The following is a 24,131-nucleotide window of genomic DNA, read 5'->3' on the forward strand; positions in this document are numbered from 1 at the left end:
TCTGGATTTGTCTGGCACACATGATATGAGTATACTACCTACGGGGAGTGTGCGTTTAGAGTGTACATTTGCCGATCCATTGGCTGAGAGTATTGCCCTAATCTCACTAAATCAATATGAAACCTATTGGGAAATCACTCCCGAAGGCAGTGTTCTACTAGACTTGGCGCCATGAACACTAGTCAAATAATCAATGAATTTAATATGGACCCCTACATGTCCCAGTACAAATCCTATTGTCTACCCTCAGACTTTGTTGGAAAAATTCAAAATGTCAACAATACCTTGATTATTGTTAATAGCAGTCCGTCGACTGTGCTGACGGGTCATTGGCTGTGCATCTTTCAAACAATGAAGACGATTGAATTTTTTGATCCTCTTGGTCTACCATATACATTCTACACACCCCACATCAGCAACTATATTGAGAGCAGTGGGAAAACTATTATTCAAAATCAGAAGAGGGTTCAGGATCTAACGACTAAAAGCTGTGGCTTCCATGCACTACTATATTATGTGTTCCGATGTCGCGGCTATACTTACAAGCAGTTTCTCCACATTTATGGTAACAATCCGCGTCTGAACGACTTCCTAGTGGAAAATATCCTCTCGCACCTGTACAGTATTGATTTCAGTGCCCTAAGAGTCAACTGCTAAAAAATTTTTGTGAATTTGTTTATTAATAAAATGCATATATATACAACAATGTCTTTAAATCTTCACTTTAGATTTCTTCATCTTTGATATATAGGCAACTGTCGTGTACCACTAATGCTGATAAATCATTTGGATTCACTGTATATTGATCTTGATTTACTGCAAAGTCAGGGTCACATTTTCTACAGTACAATGTAACTTCGCTCTTGTCATATCTCTTTGTATAGTCAATGATACTATTTGCATTCATATTATGAAATTCACGAGTTTCAATCTGTCTATTTGAAGCAATATCACATACAATGTTTTCAAATGGTGAATCACATTCGGTAACTGCCCAATAAAAATCACTTGGTTTATAGTCATAGTAGGTAGTGTCGTCACAACGATGACGTAGAAACCAAATTGTCTTGTTACCCCAACAGTTGAATCGTAGAACAGATTCCTCCTCCCAGAATAATTTAAATCCACGACGATACCAATCTCGTAGAAATAAACTAAAATCACGTTTGGGATTCTTTCCAATCATAGCGGGGTAAGTATTCTCCCACTGATCACATTTATCATAGTGACAATTGGACATATTGGACAAATAGCACAGGTGCCCTCTAGGGTGAGTCACACACCTCTTCAAGACATGAATTACATCCTTTAATTTGTACTGCATAGCCTCTATGTAATTTACAACGATTACATAATTTACACTTTTCACTATAGTCATCAATAATTGTACAATTCTCACATTGAGTCCAACTGCCAAGAGTGTACATGCACAATGGGCATATATAGAACATTTTTGGTTTCCGATGTCAACTCACTCACAGCTAAAACGAAACTGATCGTCCTTGCTCCATAAATTCAATGAGGGGAAATGGGGGAGAGGAGTAACTTTGTGACGTTATCTCTTTCGAAGGAGGAGCCATCTACATTGAATCCGGTGGTAATGATTTCAAAAGAGTATTAACGATATTATTCTGCTTGGTTCCAATTAATATTTCAATATAATTACTATATGCATTTGAGTCACATCTTAAAAGTTTCATAAAATAGTCCACTGGGTGAGAAGCAGTCCTCATTATATTGTCAAGTGTTCCCTGACGAGAGAATATCCTGCGTTTAAGAGATAACTCGAGAAAATCGTCATCCAAAATCAAATGTTTTTCCATAAACACTAGATTTGATCTAATTCTCTCTTTCTCAAATTTATCCATTTTTCAATCCTTTCACTCCGACTGCTGACTCTAGACTGACCCTGATTCGTTAGCCCATAGCCTAACCTAACCAGAAAAGAAAGAAAACATTTTCGATTTCGATACAATTTTATTGAATAATTACAACAGCCTTAATAATATAGAGCATGTAGAATTAGCAATACTGTTTATTGCCTTCAATATGTTTCACTAGTGCACTTAAAGCACATTGAAGTTTCTTCACATGTGATACATCAACTTTGGTGGCGAAACACAATTGATCTCCTATTTTAAATTTGCTCAAGGATAACACATATCTTGCATATACTGCATCCGATTCCAGACAAAGACGTGGTCCTTGCGTGATTTCCACCGCAATGTTTGGTGCTCTTGTATTATTATCATCAACTCCACTATCAACTTCTAATAGGGTAAAAATTCCACTCATTGCCATCAAAACAAATATATATCCAAATGAGTAAAGTCAAACTGTTCTTCTTCTCACTCCTTTGAATTATATTCACAGACAAATAAAACTTTAGAAAAAAACCCTTTCCTTATATTCCCTCCGCCGCTAATATGTAACCAGCCCTCTGATTGGCTGAGAAGGGGTATGTAACCGACTCGCTGATTGGCTGAGAAGGAAACACGTGATCTAACTGTTTCCTGGAAACTCATAACATTCGCGTCGAGCATGTACATTCTCACTGACAAAAACCATAAAACAGACATAAATTGCTGTTGACATCCATAAATGTGAGAAAGTTCCTGTTTTTCCATTCTCATTGACAATGAACCATAAAACATCCATCAAAGTGAGAAAGTTCCTGTTTTTCCATTCTCACTGACACTGAACCATAAAACATCCATCAAAGTGAGAAAGTTCCTGTTTTTTCATTCTCACTGACAACGAACCATAAAACAGACATGAATTGCTGTTGACATCCAAGAAAAACATCAAATAAATTGACCAACACCCATAACCATCCAAGAAAACATCCATCAATGTGAGAAAATTCATGTTTTTTCAAGTGAGAAAATTCCTGTTTTTCCATTCTCACTGACAAAAACCATAAAAACATGCATAAATTATGTAAAAAAGTTGTAGGTGGCAGCAGGGGTTCCCCGTGGGGCTGGTACCCCCCTTCTACTGTCGCCAAGTTTAAAAAAAAAAAAAAAAAAAAAACAACTATTCAACTTACTCTATATAGACTAACCACCTCTCTCTCACCGTTTGACCCCAAAAAATGGATGTTACCTCAGAAGAACCCGTCTGTTAAGGCAAGTACCGTTCCTAGTAATAGGTGACTGACCCTGGTAAGCCAATGTACCGGTTAAACTGCACACATATCCATGTGTAATTCAATGTAGGATCAGCGCTAATTGATGCCTTACTACTTACATTGTGCCAACATCGTTCTTTACTTAGGCAGCGCTATTGCGCTGCCTATGATAGCAAAAAGTAGCTCGTCTAAAATTTTACCATATATAATTCAGACTATATATTTGCACATTATGGGGGGGAGGTAAAGTGTAGTAAACTTGTAGTTAAAAAGTGTTAATTACAATAGTCTAGAGAAGGACATGTTGAGAAGGAAATATAAAAACAATTCATAATATGCAGAATAATTGTAGCTAACACATATCGCATGCATCCCAGATATACTTTACCCCTAGCCCCCCCCCCCTAATGCACAAATATATAGAACGAAATATATATTCCCAATGCATTCTGCCACCCATCACTGGTTTTTCTGGTTCTTGTTTTGTCACTGCTGATTAAATTTACTGGTAGGCTACACTGAACGAATTTCAGCTATAGGCTATATTTGCACATTAAGGGGGAGTTCCTGTGGGTAATGTATAGCAGGTCTACAAGCAAGATATCGGCAACAATAATTGCTATATATTATTAAATATGAAGTGTGTTCTTAACATGTATCCTTCTCTAGATGTATACCCTTACAACTAGGGTAATCTGCATATTACAAAGTATAAATTGTTTTCTTAACATGATTTTTTTTTGCAACAGCCCCAATTCTAGATTTAGCCTAGCTTAGGCCACAAAAAGGTTGGGCCAGGAGATCTGTCAAACATATCAAAAAAGGATAGATCTGCATTAAATTTAAGTCTTGCCTCAATCAAGCAGCAATGAAACTCCTTGTAGCAATTAGAATAAGAAACCTCACAAGTATATTCCCTTAAATTAGCACTATTCTGCTTGCATCTTAACCTAAGACCTAAAACACAGAGCCATATCAGCCTTGCGGAAATACATTCCCTAGATGGGAAGCAATACAGAAAAGATAAAGTTCCATGGGTTAAAGGAGGGCGCTCTTGCCTCTTTGACAAGAGCGACAATAGCCACGGCTGAGCCACAGTGATTTTGGAATTTTCGTACGGTTCCGAACTTTCAGTCAAAATAAGCCCATTATTTTTTTTAAGCTGACATTCCCGCCCCACGCCCACTCCAAAATTAAGCCCGCCCCTGACGGCTAAAACAAGCCCGCGGGGCGGAAAACAAGCCCATCTGGCAACACAGGGAAGAACAGCCATTTTGCGTGATTCGCCAAAATTCATCTGTTTTTAGCTGCAGGTTTATGCGTCATAATGGTTAAACCGTTGTCGAGTCTTTTCATTTACTTTTATAACTTAATAGAGCTTGTTCCTACGGATATGCTGGTGTATGCAAGTAATAACCACAAGCTAAAGACTTACGATATCTTAGGTTTATTATCATATAAAAATTTTTGGTACAGTTGCAATGCATGATTAAAGGTAACTTTATAATTAAAGTAAGGCCTGAAAATGAAACGTGAGAATCACAGCAGCAACAACTGTATATATGGATAATGGTTTTTTATTTCTTGGGTTTAGGTTTGATTTAACTGGTCGTAGTCCCCTTTGTCTTCTTCATTTTGAGATTTTTCTCTCTCTTTGTTTTTAAACTGACTGAACATGTGAATTAAAATAAGTCTCAGTTCAGTCAGAAATGCCACATAATGCCTTTTACCACAACCGCCTAGTAACTAAGAAATTAACTCACCGATTCAACTATGCTAGGAGACATCAGGCCATTAAAACGTAATAGTGTAACCCGAAGCGTTAAAACACGATAGTCTCACTGCCCCATAGACGGTTATACCATATATTAACTATAGACAAAAATCCTGTTTGTACCGTAGTTCAAAAACCAGAAAATAGGACAAATATCTTATTTGTCATAACAAAACAACAGGGCATTTTATCGGGCAGAAAAATTTATTGAACCGATTACCAACCGGTTTGAGCAGTCTATTTCTTTGACAGAAAAAAACAAGAAATTGCGCGGACCGGAGTTTTTTACCAAAGATTGTAATTGAATTAAAATCCTAATGCGCTTTTACGAGGGGATACAGGGGGTATTTGCCCTAGGCGCAGAAATTTTAGGTGTGCAAAATGTCGGTGGCCGGTGCTTACACCCCCCCCCGGCGATTACCCCACGCAGAATACCCCAAGCGGAAAATCCCTCCAGAAAATAAGGCTTTCCAAATTTGAGAATTTTATTTGAATTTTATTTCCTTAGGGGAAAGGAATTTTGGTACTTGTGTATTATGCGCCACTCATTCAAGTTTACGCTGTGTAAAATTCGAGAACACGCCGGTTTTTTTCGTTAGTTTCTTCGTTACTTTAGAAATAAATTTGGGCTACAGATTTGCACATTAGGGGGGGGGGGGTAAAGTATAGCGGGTCTGCATGCATAATGTGTTTAGTACAATTATTCTGCATATTAGATAGATAGTTAAATAAGTGTATTTTAAAGCCAAATATATGGCCATGAACACAGTAAAATAACATAAATGAAAGGCACAAATAACAAACTTTGATCAGGGATCATCATAAAACACTTATATGAAACTCTACATTAACCTAATAATAGTACTTAATACTTGGAAAAACGGTCATTGAAAAAAAAAACATTTAACACTTGGAAAAAAAACACTTAAATAAAACATTACATTTACTTTATGATGGGATTTATTTTTTTTTTACTTAACAAAATTTCCAGATACCACGCTATTCTTCTGTGATTTTTTAGTGGCCATATACATAGAAAAAATTGTTTTCTGACTTCAAACTATCAAAATACTTTACCCCCCCCCCTCCCCTAGATACAAGTACCTACAAGTCTTATAAGGGCATAACCTTTGGGCTTATAAGGGCATAGTCTTTATAAATTTCGATTACATCCATCTCAATTTCACTGAGAAATATTTTCATGATCTTATATAAATATGACAATAATGCAGACTTAATTCATTAAAGATACCCGTTAGTTATCTTTAGTAAAATTTACTACAAAAATAAATTAAAAGTTACTTTTCAGTAAGTAACTGTAAAAGCTACTTAAAAGCTATTACACTAGCGTCACGTGGAATTAAAAAAAAAAAAGTTAGTTTTAGTTAGGTTTTCTTGAACCCGGGTTGCACCCATGCTGTCTGTAGTTTATCATAATTTATGTCGTCTATAGATATGATAAATTTTTGTTTTGAAAACAGCTTTTACAATTAATTGATGTCAGATTTGCGACCTTATTAGTAAATAACAATGAACAAATAAAGCTAAAATTAAATGATCAAAGCCACTAAGCTTCAATATTGACATGAATCCGTTATTAATCCAAAACAAAAGACTATATGTTTCTCGTCATCAAAATTCTTTCACCCTTAAATTTATCATTTGACATTACCTAGATGTCACACCCAAAGGTAATATATGACATTCGGAAACTTCTGAAATGATTGCAAAAAAACTAAAAAACTTTAGCATCGAGAGGGGGATAAGGGTAGTTACATACACAGGGTGGCATCGGGACTAGTCCCCACGTCCCTCTCTCTGATACCCTAATTTTTTTTTAATTTCTTAGCACATCTTATTCAAATTGTCAAATAAAACTAATTTTTTGACTGTTTTCCACCCTAATTTTACTTTTCTTTGCCTTCCCAATCCTCTCCCCAAGAAAAAGTCCTGGGTATGTGACTGGTGAAGGGGGTGGCAGTGTCCCTATTACATACGATAGTTCCTGCATGTTTAAGTTAATGTTCTCTTTACTTTCAACAGTATTCTTTTATTTAATTCTAAAAGGATCGATCAGCAGGGCCATGCGGATCAGGAGGATAATCAGGGTATGAGCAAATAATAATATGTCTTGGAGGGGCAATTGCCCCCCCTCCAGACTTTGAAAAATACCTTCTTATTTCTTTTTCATAGCTGTTTTCTATTCTACCGTGGCTAACTAGTTGTTTTTGCCTCCTTACAATCCCTGTTCCCCTACATTTGTGGGAACCGGTGAGAGTGCATTAATCCCCGAAGAGTTTAATAAACAGTTTTTGGAAATTATCTTAGAACTTTATTAGAGTTAAGTACAATCCTTAGGCGTTGCAGTGGCATTAATTCCCCTCAGGAGGCCCATCTCGCCTAAAATCTTAATTTTTGGGAACTTTTTTTTCAAATTGTCAGTAATTTTTTTTATATATATATCCCCTCTTCCAAAAAAAAATGGTATGTTCCATGATGTCACTTGGGTTAAAATTTATTGGTGATACAGTAAATTCAAGGTAAATCAAGGAATTAATATTCAGCAGACATACTGCATAGAACTTTGTTACTTGACGCCCCTCCCCATACTGATTCAGTTTAAAACGGTTTCATATGGTTGAAGTTTTAGTTTCAATAGCGTTTCATTCAGTTGGTATTGTAAGCGCCGCTTATTCAGCGCTCAGGAATTTGAATCACCTAATTAGCATAAAAAAAAATTAATTCAGGTCACTTTAATTAACTATCATCAATACTTGACTTTGAAAAACTCTTTTAAAACCACCATGGTCAATGCATACCGCACTCGCACACCATTGATTTATGCCCAATCCTGTATACCCGAAATTCATTCAGTCTTCATCAAAACTGTTGAGCGTACACTTAGGATTGTAAAACATGGGTAGTCGTGTAATTAACAAAAGGATTATGGTAAATTGCTTTCTTTATTTGACTATCGCAATTAATCCTTGCGACCTGTATGGTATTTGATTGAAATAAAACTTACATATAAATTTGACTAAATCACATAAATTTTAGGGAAGGCGTCATACCGAAGCAGTTCAAAATCCGTCAGAACCTCGAACCGTCATAACATCGAAAAGTTTTAAACTTTAGTTTTTTGGGGTATAAGGGGGAAAAGGTACCTAGGTTAGGTTACGTATTTAATATATGCTATGCTTTACCCACACCCCCCTGATGTGCAAATATATGGCCGAAATTTGTTTCTAAACTATTAGGCTATGTACTTATTACTATTATATAAACTTATAAATTTTTTTAGTTGTTATGACGCTTCGCGGTACTGACGGTTCGATGTTATGACGTTTCGTGTTTGTTACGGTTCACCGAAATGGTAGCACCCCATTTTAGAACCCTTCAGTCAAAAAAATATTTGGGCAATCAAATAGTATATATTTTTTTTTATGATTTCTGTCCTACAAGAAAAAATTACGAAAAATTGGGTAAATATTTTGCAGTTTTGACTTGCGAATAAAGTGAACATAACACTCGATTTCTTTTTTTTGCTCTTTACGAATATATCCTAATAATCAGTTTTGTGGCACATGAATTCTACTCCACTCCTATATATACCAATTCAGGGTATATATTTGCACATTATGGGCGGTGTTTATTTCTGATGCAAATGAGAGATAAGTTAAAAACTTTATCCCCCTCCCCTAGTGGGCAAATATATACCCTGAATTGGTATATATAGGGGTGTGGGTAAAATTCGTTTGCGGCATAAGTGATTTTTTTTGGAAAGAGCATAAAAAAGACATCAAGTGGTAGGTTCACTATATTCTCAAGTTAATAATATGAACAGCGAAATATTTACCCTAGAAGCTTCCCAAACATCCTTCCTCCTCCTACAGTTTCGTGAATTGGGGCTCCTGATCCCAGGTCAATGGGTATACTTTGATTATTCCTTGGTATGACCTTGTTTAACAAGCTTAGATTACTTATTTACCGGATGAGCTGACCGTTGAAACACGATTGTCAAACATGATACACTTTTTAATTGGTAATTAATTTAGCGAAATTAGTTTCGTATCGCAGTTTTGGAGTTTTGATTTTTTTTTTCTAGATAGGGATTAGCGCTAAAATTGAAAGCGAATTTTTACTCAAACTTTAAAACGATTCTTCTTCGTAACAACTCTAGCTGTAAAATAACAATCCAGTGGTCTTTCCTCCTCCTTAGAAGTAATAATCTAGTGATATTTCCTCCTCCTTAGAAAATCTAAATTGGCGATAATGTTTGCTCTCACATGTACACATCCTATGTACATGTAGCCTATACACATCATATGTACAGATTAACACTTCTTATCTCAGCATTGAAAGAAAAGCATATAAAATCGCACGGGATGCTTGCTCGAGTTAAAGGCCAGTTTCACAAAATGACACCGGACAGACTTTACAACACTTTTTTTGCCCCACATTTCTTCTTCTCGGTCCCTTTATGGAGTTTTTTCCACAATATCTGAGCGGAAGAAAATTAGATCTCTACTCTTCCGTTTTTGCAAATGTAGCTTAATTGTGTTGTTTAACTACCCGAGATGTTATTTTTTCTGAGTTTTTTCTTGTTAGAGTTTTCATTTTTTTGTATTTTTATACTCCTTTAAGTACATTTGGGGGAGGGGGTAAAGCATAGCATATATTACATGCGTAGCCTAACCTAGGTACCTTTCTCCCTCCTAAACCCCAAAAAACAATCGTTTAAATATTGAGAAGCTTTGCCATCAATTTATCTAGAAAACCACCCGTTGTCTGCTAATGAAATAGCAGTTTGACGGGTTTCGTGACTGGTTTCTTTGATACAGTATATAGCGATGCCCGCACAATGCACCAGTACCCATGTTTCTTTTTCTCAGATCTCATACTGTCTTTGTTTCTCTTGTCGTACAAACATTCTTGAGCTCCAGTGCCCTCTCCCAGCATTTCACTTGTTTTTTAAGTCTACTTCACTTGTTATTTATTATTCTCTTTTTTGCGATTGTTATGGAAACGCTCTCGTATAATCTCATCAACAGAATCAAATTACGAGTCTTGCAGGAGGGTTGCCGCAGGTAAGTTCGAACTCTAGGTCCTGTATTCCCAAGCAGAGAACAACTCTACCGTGCCGCTACAGGGCATTTATTTTTCATTTGCAGTTTTTTTTTATGTCTGAACAAGATTCAGAAAATTAGCTAGTCAAGCCATGATTCACCAATAGTCCCAGGGTGCACAATGCCAGGGGATGCAATACTGGTGTGGTGTGAAACTGGACTGGTGTGATTTATCGTCAAAGTGCCAGGTGCACTCCACCATCGTCCTGCCCATTCCAGAAAATACAGTTTAAAACAACTGAGGAATTCCGTTGCCGCTACTGTCAAATGTCTCCCAAGAATGGCAGCTGAGAGTTTGGTGTCACCTCTTTCATTACTTTTGACTCATCAGTTGCGTTCTGTTCGGTGCTTCCGCCATCCCTGAATTTTCAGGGATTTCCCCCAAAATCTCGCAAAAGCGGAGCGACCAAAACGCTTGGGTCTAGAAGCGTCAAAGCTTTAAAACCGTCCCTGTAGCCAGTCAAAAATTCTATGACGAATTCTGGTTAACTCCGCCTAAGTTCAAACCGACTGAACTTTGGCTGTGGGTCGATCCAGTTGTGGAAGTTAGCTGGATCACTATTGTAAACAGGCAGGGGCGAATCTACAACATTTTCATTGGGGGGGGGGCAAGAGGGGTCTACTTTTGGATGTTCAAGGAGCATGGGCTATATAATAATTATTTCTCCATATTAATGGAGGGGCAACAGCCCCCCCCCCCTTGCCCCACCCAAACGACGCCCCTGTAAACGGGTTTGGTTTCAACTAATTCCTTAAATTAGCGGTAGCTAATTCTGCGTCTTACTAAAACCTCATTGTTAATGAGCATTGAGCGCTTCATTCATCAGAAAGGCAGAAATAGCTTAATTCGAGATCGAGAAATAGACTGTGAAGCTTAACTCAACTCCAAAAATAGGACTTTAACCCGGATTCTTTGACTGATAAGAAACATTTAGGCTGAATAAAATGTCGAGCCTAACCTAACCTAGGTACCTCTCCCCCCCCCCCCCCGACAAAAAAAAAGAAAAACAACACTTTAAATATCGTATACGCAATTAAAACCACGCTATACATTGTATTTCTCTACAGCGGTGTCTTGTATCATCCCGTTGAGATTTTTCCTCTTCATTTGTGACGTCTTTTCGGTAAAGATTTAATTTTGTAAAAAAAGAGAACAACAATTATGGTTACTTTCGCATTAGATGGGCCCCTCTAAAGAAGTCCAACAAGAGATGCTACAGTCAAACGGCCGAGACGGCTTTGCTAAAGAAGTCCAACAAGAGATGCTACAGTCAAACGGCCGAGACGGCTTTGAAAAACCTGGTTTTACAAGATGATGCAAGACACCGCTGAGAGAAATACTTTATCTAGCGTGGTTTTAATTGCGTACAGTATACGATATTAAACTGTGGTTTTTTGGAGTTTAGATGGGGAAAAAGGTACCTAGGTTAGGTTGCGTATTTAATATATGCTATGCTTTGCCCCCACTCCCCCTAATGTGCAAATATAAAGCCCAAATTTGTTTCTAAACTATTACATAGTCATCCTATTTTATTTTATTAGCATTAACCAAACTTGAATTTTTAGAGAGACCTATCTAATGCGAAAGTACCCAATTGTAACATATTGTTATTTGCTTCGCTTGTCTTGACAGTACTGAATGTCCAAAGCTTATAGGCATGTTGCAGACAAGGGTGGATCCAGGATTTTTTTAGGAGGGGGGGCAACATAGGTTGATCCAATAAGCTTGCGTTAGGAGCAAGTTTAATTAACGCAAAATTGCATTAATTAAGTGAATTACACTACTTTAGACTAGGTTAGGGGGCGCGCGCCCACCTCGTCCCCTGGATCCGCCACTGGTTGCAGAGGTTTCATTAATAGTATATTGATCGATGCCAGGAGACACGATAATCACACAAGTTTTAGAGGGTGCATATTCCTTTTCAATGGGGACGGCTACTTTGAAATTCCAAGTGGGATCTCCCCCTCTTAAAGTCCTACTTTTGGATTCCCCGCGAACATCCGTTAAAAAGGGTTAATAAATCTTTTTTAGGGTAAAGGCTAATTTACAGGCTTTCAAAGCAAATTATGGTAGTATTTGGTAGAAAATGTTTCAGGTTTCCCGTAATAAAAATGTGTTGTTGTTTTTTATTGTCCTGCTTTTTGTAGATACTTTTTTGCCAAACATGTGTTTGTTAAAAAGGTAATAATAATGGAATACAAAAATATAGGGAATTTGTTAATATGATGAATAAGAAAAAACAGTTTTTAGCATGACTGGCAATTTGATTTTATTATATAAACCCCAATGCATACATATTTGCATGTATTTAAATTAAACTAAGAATTCTGATCAAAGTATTCCATTTTCATCATATTTTATTGTCATCAAACCCCACTTCTCGAGTGTGTTTATATAATAGACAAGTACCGTTTTATCTTTTCCAACCCAGCAAATAAACCAGTCATCATGTTGTAGGTAACATTTTCAAACTTCTGAATGATGGTCAAAACCGTTGTCGCTCTTCGCTCTCAAAGAGAGAATCACAAAAAGCAACTCATGGGTGTTACCAAATAAATATGATATTTTTGGGGTCCAAGATCCCCAAATATGTGATAATTGTAGGGGGTTCTCTTTGGAAGTTTCGATCCTGCTACTTTAGTGCCGGTTCGTGTCATCCACGAGGATAGCACTTATGCAATATTTTGTATCGGTTGACGGAAGGGTAGGCTACGCCATCAAAGGAAAATCAATTGGCCATTTAAATAGAAAATATAAAAAAAAACACTTTTTGATATATCCAGGGATACAGTGTTCCGTTTCGTGAAAGATCCTAAGCTGAAATGCCCAAACCTTTCTGCCAAACCAACAAATCCTGCTTTTGGCACTTGCGCAATATAAATAATTTGTTGTTAAATTTTGTGGCAAATTAATATCTTTTATGCATTTTTTCTGGTTAGGCCACTAAATACATCTTAACTTAGCACCGTGGGAAACTTACATTATGCCCTATGATTGTGCATAACTGACCTACCCTCTACGCTTCTCTTGCTCGACTTTTTGTTTATTTCATCATTTCTCAACCTATTTAGTGCCGTAACCTCTAAAAAGGTTAACCACCTCGGTATTTTCCTATATAAGTAATAACTTTGACCTATATCTGTGAGTACTATCACAAAAGCTTATCTCATTAATTATTAATGATCTTGGTAATTATTAATTGATGTATGGCTAACTATTTTCTAACTCTCCATTTTTACGCTTGTATCTAAATTTGATTGAAATCTATGAACAAAAAAATAAAACGTTCTTTCTTGTGTGAGCTTTGTTTTTGGTCTGACCGAGTACAACCCCTTGTCTATGTGACTACAACCCTCCCTCAGGGATTGAAACAAGGGTGTATGTTTTTTTTTCTTGACAAAGCAAGACATTTTTAATCAGTAGCCTATTTACGGAAGGCACTTATGTGGGTAAATAGACAAATTACATGAAAGACCTTGAAATTTCCCAAAGATCTATAAATTTCTGGGGGTTAGAAGCCCTAAGGTCAGTAGAGATGCCTCAGGAGGTCCCACGCGACACCCCTGCTGCCACCTACAACTTTTTTACATAATTCATGGATGGTTATGTGTATTGGTCGATTTATTTGACGTTTTATGGTTTTTGTCAGTGAGAATTTGAAAAAACAGGAATTTTGTCACATTTTTGTATGGTTTTATGGACTTTCTCAGTGAGAATGAAAAAAAAGGAAGTTTGTCACATTTATGTCTGTTTTTATGGATTTTTATGTGTGTTGATTATTTGACGGTTTTATGGATTTTGTCAGTGAGAATGGAAAAACAGGAACTTTGTCACTTCCTTCTTGTTGTTGTTCAAGCCAGATGTTACGGGTTTCCGGGAAACAGTATCTATTGTTGTTATTCAAGCCAAATGGTGTGAGTTTCAATGGTAGCAGTTAGACCCCCTATTCTCAGGCGATCAGGGGACTTTGTTTACATAACAATTTGACCTTGAGATTTCATATATAACAGGCAGGCAATGTGATTCAATTATCAGAAAGTATTGTGACACAATGGATAGAACAATTGACATAATTGATGAGCTTGAGGCCTTGGCAGCCGCAATTAGCAATGTAAGTGCATTTTTATTTTCAAAGGAATTTTCCTTGGACACCCTCCAGTATATTCAGCTAAAACGTAAATATTTTCCTATACCCTCAACCCCTCCCCCCTCCACAAACCCTACTCAATGCAAAACTTAAATATATTCCTATACCCTCAAACCCCCCCCCTCCACAAACCATACTCAATGCAAAACGTGAATATATTCCTTTACCCTCAAACCCCCCCCCCCTCCACAAACCATACTCAATGCAAAACGTAAATATATTCCTTTACCCTCAAACCCCCCCCCTCCACAAACCATACTCAATGCAAAACGTGAATATATTCCTTTACCCTCAAAACCTATCCCCCCCTCCATTGTCTTACAACCCCAAATTCTCGCAAAAAGAAATACCTTTTCGACAAATTCCACTATTTATTTTCGTTGGACACCCTCCAGTATAATCAGCTAAAACGTGAATATATTCCTTTACCCTCAAACCCCCCCCCCCCTCCCCCATTGTCTTACAACCCCAAATTCTCGCAAAAAGAAATACCTTTTCGACAAATTCCACCATTTATTTTCGTTGGACACCCTCCAGTATAATCAGCTAAAACGTGAATATATTTCTTTACCCTCAAAACCTAACCCCCCCCCCCATTGTCTTACAACCCCAAATTCTCGCAAAAAGAAAAACCATTTCGATAAATTCCTTCTCTCTATATTTGCAGCTAAATCCCCCCCCCCAACAAACCATACTCAATGCAAAACGTAAAAATATTCTTTTACAGTCAAAAACATTTTCGATAGAAATAATTTTTAGGTAAATTTGGCCTTTCTGTAAGCCTCATCAACTTCTGCCTATCTCTTAACTATTAACCCGCTATGTTTTGACTATACATTTCCGTGCAAGCATATAATTACTTTATCACCCCTTTTCCGGTGTGCTCACGGTATCGATCTAGCCAAAGGGTTGTTTTGGTTGTCAAATTAAAACGATTTTAAGCAAAATTAGATTGTGGATTCGTAGCCTGTATGGAAGTAGAGAAACAGATTATTTTCAAAATAATTGCTAACAATATATTTAGAACATTATGTAAGGGGGAGGGCAATACCTTCAATTCTACCGCCATCAGTGTAAAATGAAAACAAACAGTGCAGGGCTAGAAAAGTCTTTGGGAGTTGCATGAAGCTTATATTATGTATAAATTGAATAGCATTTTAACCTATGTTTGCAAAATATAGGCCTATAGGTCGATGGGTTAACGATCTAATTTAAAGCCTATAGACCGGAAAATTTAATATTTTTCTAAATGGTAAAAATAGAAACAATGATTCCTATCCTATGGCTATAGACTACTGATTGTCTAATAAAAACGTTTGATTTCTAAGCCTAATATATTTCTCGCGAAATTTTTACTTTTGCTTTACTGAAAAGAGATAAAATGCTTTGTCTAAACAAAATTATGGTTAATAATTTTCATTCTTTAAAAAGGGGAAAATTATTTGATACTAATTTTTTTCTCTTCTTTAAGGCAAATCATGAAGAATTTGCGGTCCCTACATCGAAGAGAGCTACAGGTAGCGCAAATAGCGAAGAATGCTCGTCACCGCCACCCACCAAGAGAGCAAGGGCTAATAATGCGCCCCCTGTGAAGGCTACTGTCGTACAGTATGGTCGCTGGCCAAAACCCCCCAGCTCCACACTGCCTGCCCAAGTGCAGCCGTCTGTACCAGCCCCTCTTAATCAAGCCTCAATGCTGCCTCGTCAAGTTGCAGCCTCGGCTGCACAGTCATATGATATCGCTGGCCCGGCGGCTGCACAGTCATAGGATATTGCTGGCCCGGCTGCGAAAGAAATTAACGTCACCAGTCGCTCCGCCCTCCAGCATGCACTACCTGGTCCTCTAATAGCTGCCCGGCTGCAAAGTCATATGATATTGCTGGCCCAGCTGCACAAAATCATGAGGTTACCATCCAACATGCACTACCTGGTCCTTCGGGCACCCAAGCTCAGATAGATTACGCAAATGTGAGCATTTTTCTCCTACCTATCTATTTCTTCCAATGTTTTAGTCTTTTTCATTTCCAATATAAACTTATCTCTGCGAGATATTAACCCCTATTACATATCTAAATGTAATTTTTTTTTGCAAGGAAACCACTCTTTTCTCTGTTGCTATCGCTTCACATATAGTTTAGATACCATTGAAACTCAAAATGCTATTCCGTTCATAATTGAATATTATCTTGCTTTAATCTTTGACATAAGCTCTCCACACAAGCATATAAATAGATCTCTTTCATCCCCTTTTCCTGTTCTATCATTAGCGAGGGTTAGGCCACCAAGTCTAGGCTTTTAACATAATTCTAATGTATGAGCTGTGAATTGTCTGCAAAATTAGGAAATTAGAATTCTATGTAAGAGCGAAACAAGTCATATCCCCCAAAAATAAGAAATGGTGAAAAGAGGAGATGCTACTTGCCCTCGAACCGTTATAGTCATTTAAAAAGGGCGCTAGAACTTTTAATTTCCATTTACAAAGTTTCAAGAGATATTATTCCCTCTGTCACACATTGACGTCCTAATTTACACTGAATATTGCTATTTTAGTGAGGGGGAATTAGAGCTAATTGTTCCAGCCTGGAACACTCGCGCGAGAATTAGAGAAAAATTTTGATAGGCATTATGCAAAGGAGGGTTGGGAAGCGCTGCGGGAGGCGCTGCATGAAGCGCCGCGGGCCCCGAGAAGCGCCGCGGGGATGCGCCGCAGTTTGTGCTGCAGGGATGCCCCCCGCAGGGGGGTGCGCCACGAAAAAAAAAAAAAAAAAAAAAAAAAAACTTCTATGTCATATCTTAGATTGTCGTTAAGCTATTTTTCATTTATAGGTTGGTGCATTGGTCCCATATTCGCCGTCCAGGTAAGAAGGGGAAGAAGAGGCAGTGGACTTTCAAGACAAAGAAACATTGGATGATATCAATTAAGTACCAGATAATATTGATGTGTTTTCAGATGATTATTTAAATGCAAAAGATAGTACAGTTGAGCATGTATACTTGAGCCTGAACACTTTACAGGTTTTAGATGATTTCGGTAGGAACCCTTCTCTATCCCACACTGATTACCTAATTCCACTTCAAACACCTGAAGTGGAACATACCCCGAATATCGTTGAACAACTAGGGGGAGGGGGTACATCTGTCCCTGTATTACAGCTCTCGGACACAATGTTAAATAATATAGTTGTTTTCACTGCAATGTTTGGGGATCCATTTAATACGCTAATGGGGGGGAATTTTGTGTATGACCCTGTAGAGATTGAGCATGCCTATGTAGAAATAATTCGTGCACTACTGGAGAAACACATTCAAGGGGGGGGAGGTAGGGAGTCAATTAAGGTCTCCTTTGTTTTAAAGGTTTTTTATTTGAATGAGGGGAAAAGCGAGGTTTACTATCATTTCATACATTCCGAGATGCGCGTAATTTATCCAAATTTAGAAAATTTTGAGGGAGTTTTTAGTGAGTGGGTAGGACAAATTATAGCACATCTTGAGAACTATAACGAAAATGGGAGTGGATATGTAGTTTTATTTATTGAAAATTTAAGCGTTAATATTTGTAAATTTAAGAAAGATTTTATTTTAAGAGGGGGGGCTAGGTCTGAAAGGGATACAGTTTTAAATTATAATCCAGATCTAGTAGGTTGTCAAGGTGTCCAGAAGATCTGTTTTGAAACAGATCAAAAGTGTTTCAAGTATGCTTTCCTCATATCAGCATTCGAGCCTCTAGCTCAGGACGCTACCAAGAAGAATTTAGATCACTGGGCTGTACATGGGAAGGAAGGGTCCGATTTCCCAGTTGTAGATTTTTCTTGTTTAGAAGGAAAGTACCCAATAACGCTAAGATCCATTGATATTTTTGAAAGGGCCAATGCCCATTTAAATATTGGCGTTACTGTGGTACAATACGAAACAGAATTTAAAGATGGGATTCGCTCTAAGAAGAAGGGGTTGGTTTTCCCCGTAAGGGGCCCGTCAGTTGATTTGGTTAAACACTGGGTATGGTTGCTTTACACGCCACCTAGTCAACCGAACACAATCGGTCATTTTAACCCTATCACTGACATTAGTAGAGTTCTGGAGGTTGGTAGGCATAGGGGGATCCGTTTCTACTGTCCGACAAGCCTGTCAGAATTTCGTAGTGATATAAAACTACGGGATCATATGAAGCATTGTAGCCGCCACGGCTACCAGACAGTGGAAACGGTTTCAGGGGATAGGGCCATTCTACGTTTTAAAAATTTTCAAAATACCCTTCTCCAGTGCAACAAAATATCTTTGGACTGTGAGGCTAAGCTGGTGGAGGTGAACGATCCCCAATTCCCAAACCGAGTCAAAGAACACCAGGCTATTGCAGTGTCCTATGCACACGCACAAAGAGACAATTCTAACACCATGCGGTTGTTAGAAATAGTTGAGACATTGGATGAGAATGAGTGCATGGTCAAGGCATTGACTAAACTGATTGGCACGGCTAATGGTGCTATTTCTCGTTTAAGAAATACGCATTATCCAATGGTGTTGTCCGCAGAGGATCGTCTCGCGATTAAAAATCAAAAAATATGTTGGGTTTGCAAGGGGGAGTTTGTAGAGGAGGATAAGGGGACTAAAGGGAAAAGAAGGGGGAGGGGGAAAGTCAGAGACCATGACCATTTGTGGCAGGAAATATCCTCTGGGGGTAGTAATTTTAGGGGGGTTGCGCATCAATCGTGTAATTTAAACGTTAGCCAACAGTTTTTTATCCCAGTTTTTATTCATAATTCTAACTATGACTTAAAATTTATTTTACCGGCACTGGCACGTATGAGGGAGGGGGAGTAGACAGTCCATGGGTGAATAATTCATTTATCTACAACATCATTCCCAAATCAGCCGAGAAGTTGTTGCTTCTAGAACTGAAATGGCAGGTAGTGGATAATGGGCGTACGTGCTGGAATAAAATTAGGTTTTTAGATTCTTTTAGTTTTTTCCCCAAATCCTTAAGTCAACTAATTCATGTGCAGAAAAGCGACAATTTTGATAGCTTTCCCTTGCTTAAACAGCACTTTTCACACAGTGAAATGTATGACCTGTTGACCTGCAAAGGTATATATACATATGATTATTACTGCTCTGGTATTCGCTTAAGTGAAGAGAAACTATCTCCAACTGAAACATTTTACAATTCACTGACCAACAGTGAATGCACAGTCGAGGATTATGAGTTTGCGAAGAAGGTCTGGTCTAAGGGGGATTGTAAAAATGGGTGGGATTATTGTAGACTGTGCTTGGCCAGTGACGTTCTAACTCTGTTGGATATAGTCTGTAAGGATACAAATCAAATCTATTCAGAGTTCGGGTTAGATATAGGATATTATTTTTCTACACCACATTTAGTAATGGATTTAATTTTAAAAATTAGCAGGGAGGAAATAGGCCTAATCACAGATGTAGATCAACACCTTTTTGTAGAGCGTTCAATGCGGGGAGTGCATGTTTTTCAAGGGGACCGCGTCTTATCTACCGATCCGAGCGGACAAAACACTGGTGTAAAGTCAAATGCAGTGTTCTTGGACATGAACTCGTTGCACCCCTTGGCAATGTCCCACTACTCTATGCCGTATGGGAACTATCAATGGCTTGAGAATCCTTGTGAGTTGCCCGACCTTAACAACGTCGAGGGCAACGGGCCACAAGAATGTGTTTTTGAAATTGATGGTCAAATCCCGCTGGAACTTCACGACTCAGTCAAAGCTTTTGTTTTTCCCTGTATCAATCAACCAGTGACAAGTTACTCACTAGGCCCCTACACCCGATCATTGGTCGAGGATGTGGGGATGCATTAGGCTCCCTCTAAACAAAAGATGATTGCTGACTTGGACCCTAAAGAGAATATCATTGTTCACCATGTGCTTTTGTACTGGATGGTGAGCAACGGTTTCAAGATCACAAAAATACCTAGGGTCCTGCAGTTCAATCGGAAACCTTATTTGAAAACGTTGATCGATACATTTGTTGATAAACGTTCTAGGGCAAATTCAAAGGTAGAGAAGGAATTGTACAAGCTCATTCTAAATTCAGCGTTTGGCAAAATGTGTGAAAGCGTGCGCAACAGATCTTGCTGCGACGTCGTGACTGACCCTCTAGAGTGTGCACGAATTATTGCCGACCCCAATTTTACATCATTCACGAGCATAGAGGCCGGCATGGGTCTTCTACACAGGAAAAAGCGAAATTTAGTACAGAATAAGAATATCGCAGTAGGTAGTTCAGTACTAGAGATTTCAAAAAAGCTCATGTTGTCGTTATTTTACAATGTGTGCAAGGTGCAATGGCCACGGGAGGGGAGGTTCAAGTTTACTATGGGGATACAGATTCTCTGCTGTTAAAGGTAAATGGAACTGAATATTTATTGGGTGATTTACAAAAGGGGTCGCATATCAGCTCGTAGATTGATTTCACTAACTTGAATCCAACACTCTACCCCGACTTGTTGGAACTTCAAGCCCCCAACCAATTAACATCAGAAATAGGGAGTGATTTTATATCCAGGGGAGTGGTCCCGGATCCCAAAGTTGATTGCGTTGAGACACATAGTGGGGATGAAAAGAAGACATGTAAAGGGCTGCGTTCGCACTTTGTAAAGAGTAATTTCAACATGAGCGTGTACAGAGACTGTGTAGAAAGTAGCCTAGTGCCAAGAGCACAAGTGCTTGCAATTCGCTCTCTACAGTAGAGAAATTATGCTATGAGAGTAGAAAAAAATGCAATGTCACGTATATCCAACAAGGTCTATGTGCTCGAGAATGGTGTGAGTGTCCTACCCCATGGCCACTATCGTATTTCAGACCGAGTTGAATGTGTAAACTATCGTACTCAACTTGGTCTGGATAAACTAATCTAACCCAAGCACTAACCACCACCACTTAACCTTTCATAAATTAACCTATCCAACTAATCTAGCCCACGCACTAACCACCACCGCTAACCTGTAGCAGTGATGACAACTAGTGTTTTTCCATCGCGGCCCCCGGGGGGTGGGGGACCCGTCCAACGGCCGGCTCCCGGGGGTGGGGGGCCAGCAATCACTGTAATGTTCAACTGTGCTAGTTCCAAATGTATTTTATTGTACAAAAAGTGTTGTATAGAAAAGTGTTGTACAAAGATGTTGTACAGAAAAGTGTTGTACAGAAAAGTGTTGTACAGAAAAGTGTTTATTATAAAGTGTTATCATTGTTCATGTTGAACAAATAGAGTTTTCATGTTGACCATATATTTGATGTAATAAATGTCGACACGAAATATTATTTTTGTTTTTATTGAATAGATATATATATGGGAAAATTACTACTTATTCATTGGACACGTATGATTTACAGTCAGTCATAGTCCGACTGTTGTCAACAGCATGTATCAGTTTGAAACGCCTTTCAGATCGTTTCTGTGAGGACCCTCAATGTCGGGTAAAACAACACTTTTAGCTAGAATAATTCAAAATTGGGATTAAATGTTTATTGAAAAACAGAAAAAAATCTACTATTGCTATAGTATTTGGCTAGAGACATATGATCAAATGAAAGCTATTGCCACAACCAGACCAATACAATTCATGAAAGGACTTGATGTTTTCAATAGTATTGAACCGAACTCGTGGCTGATTATTGATGATTTGGCTGAATCCATTGAACAGTTCTCACAGGAAATGCTACAATTGTTCACCGTTCGCTCTCACCATGAACACATTTCCATAACCCTGGTTCTACACAATCTGTTTCATCAGAGCAAATGTATGCGAACCCTTGCTTTGAATTGCACTATCTATATTATCTATCGAGTCGTGAGGGTTTAAATCTCGCGCAAAAAAATCAATAAAACGATAAAACCCCGCGCTCCTACATGTAGGTTGTCAGCGTAAACACAGGCGACGAGCAAGCCCTTTAGTTACAATTTATTTGATATTAATCAGAGCACGCCCGAGGATCATCGTGCAGTCACCGACATTTTCGACAATGAAATTACAGTATATCTTCCAGTGAATAGTAGAAAAGGCTATTAGTCGCCATTATGACACTGAAGAAACTACACGAACAACGGCATCGGTTTTCCGTTCTAGGCACTTCAAAACCTCCGCTTAGGAAGGCTATACTTAAACATGGTGTCGAAAGTGATTTCATTAATTTAATATCTGAACTGTGTTTAAATTTAACTGAGGGCAATGTTCAACTGCCAGAAGGTGTTAGATAACAGACAAAGCAACATCGATCCACTGTACGTGTCTTGGATTTTAAATATAAGGGAAAAAAATTTAAAAGAACACGGCGCCTTCAAGCAGGCGGTAGCTTTTTTACACTTTTACTGCCAATAATTGCAGGACTTGTAAACAGTTTTCTCTAGAGAATGGCAAAACCCTATAAATTGACTCCAATAGAACTTGTCCTCTCGCCCGTCGAACATTTTGAAGACAATCTGAGTAAATTCATTAATGATGAGAATATTGCCGATGATAAAAAACTGCTTTTACTTCAAGATGCATTGCGACGTATGGACAAACATAGACCTGATCGTGAGAGACCCGCCGTCGCCGATCCATCTAAACATGAAACATCTCCAGATTCTGTATTAACAAAGGAGAAGAAATTGAATTCAAGTGTATTGAAAATTGGGAACCTATTGCTCCTGTCATATCGGAAACAGAGTAAAAGAGTATTATCTTATCTCATGTTTGAAACTGGTGATCAAGTTCAATTCAACAGCATCGGGAAACAAATTATAATTCGGGGAAAAATTTATAATCTAGTTGATTTAATTTGTTATATGGTGACAAATCGTAAAGGACTTTTATCCTTGGACGATAATCTATATATCTTTCTAAGTATATCAAAATTCCCCATAAGTCTTATTGGCAATAGGGCAATTTTTAAGAAACTAATAGAATATATTCAAGAAACAACAACATTTAAAACACAAGAAGATTCAATAGTTGAAAATGCTAGAACCACTGATTCTACGACATCTGTGTTTGCTCGTGAAAGGCGAAGACTAATTGATTTGCCCGCCAGTGTGCCAAAGGGGAGTGGACATTACACTACGTGTTTGCGTTCTAAAGGGATGAAGTTTTGAAAGGTAGCTATGAAAATGTTGGTAAAGTGGGGAGTTTAAGTTCCCCCAAAACGCATTCTAGAGCTGTGTCCGGCACCACATTGAAAAATGCAAAAGATTATCTAGAAAATGAACCGAGTTACACGCTGCATCGGAATCATAGACTTTACAGTAAACAATATCGTCAAACTAAAGCCTTTTTCCCTCTGCATATAATGCAAATGTATCTTTTAACTTTGGGCGCAGTTCAATGGCATCATAATGCACCCTAGAAATAAATTCTAGTTGCAATCAGTATTTTTAGTCGCCATGCCCACGCAATTCCACTATAATCATAGAGAGCTGTTCAAGTCGCTCGGGCCATTAAAAGTATTCACGAACAGGATTCCTATAGAAAAATTCAATCAGATCGTGGCAGTGAATTTGTTAACCCACATGTGCAAAAAGTTCTTTTGAAATATAATACGGCACTCTATCATAGTCACAGTCCGATAAAAGCTGCATTGGTCGAAAGATTATTAAAAACGATTCGTCTATTAATTTCAAGATATTGTACACTGAAAAATACATCTGCTTTTATTAACGATTTAGACACAATCATGCAGATATACAACCATCGACCACATTAATCTCTGTCCAACTCTAGCCCTCGGACTGTTCACTACAGTGAGAATACATTTGATGCTTTTCTAAAGCAATACTCCAATGGCAATGAGAAGAAAAATAAAAAGAAGTTCAATGTTGGTGATATTGTTCGAATTAATAGAACTAACGATATTTTTTAAACGGGGAATTATTTACGGAGCACCAAGCTTTTTAAAGCGTCCAAAATTCTAGATACTATACCCATAACTTATGGACTATGATACACCAAAGAT

The 24,131-nt window shown here is 38.0% G+C and overlaps 1 protein-coding gene across 1 annotated transcript in view; it reads left to right on the plus strand.

The window, feature by feature from the left end:
• Window positions 1-7,768: 7,768 nt before the first annotated feature.
• The window catches only part of LOC148943201 (prolyl 4-hydroxylase subunit alpha-2-like), a 95,937-nt gene continuing 79,574 nt past the window's right edge, over window positions 7,769-24,131 (plus strand). Inside the window, exon 1 of the mRNA XM_089101470.1 lies at window positions 7,769-7,853. Within this exon, the coding sequence (XP_088957596.1) occupies window positions 7,821-7,853 (33 nt within the window). The 5' untranslated portion in view covers window positions 7,769-7,820. The remainder of the gene's footprint in view (window positions 7,854-24,131) is intronic.

This window comes from Artemia sp. Qi Xiang Cuo, chromosome 15, assembly GCF_049724085.1.
Source record: "Artemia sp. Qi Xiang Cuo chromosome 15, ASM4972408v1, whole genome shotgun sequence".
In the NCBI taxonomy this organism is placed as follows: Eukaryota; Metazoa; Arthropoda; class Branchiopoda; order Anostraca; family Artemiidae; genus Artemia; species Artemia sp. Qi Xiang Cuo.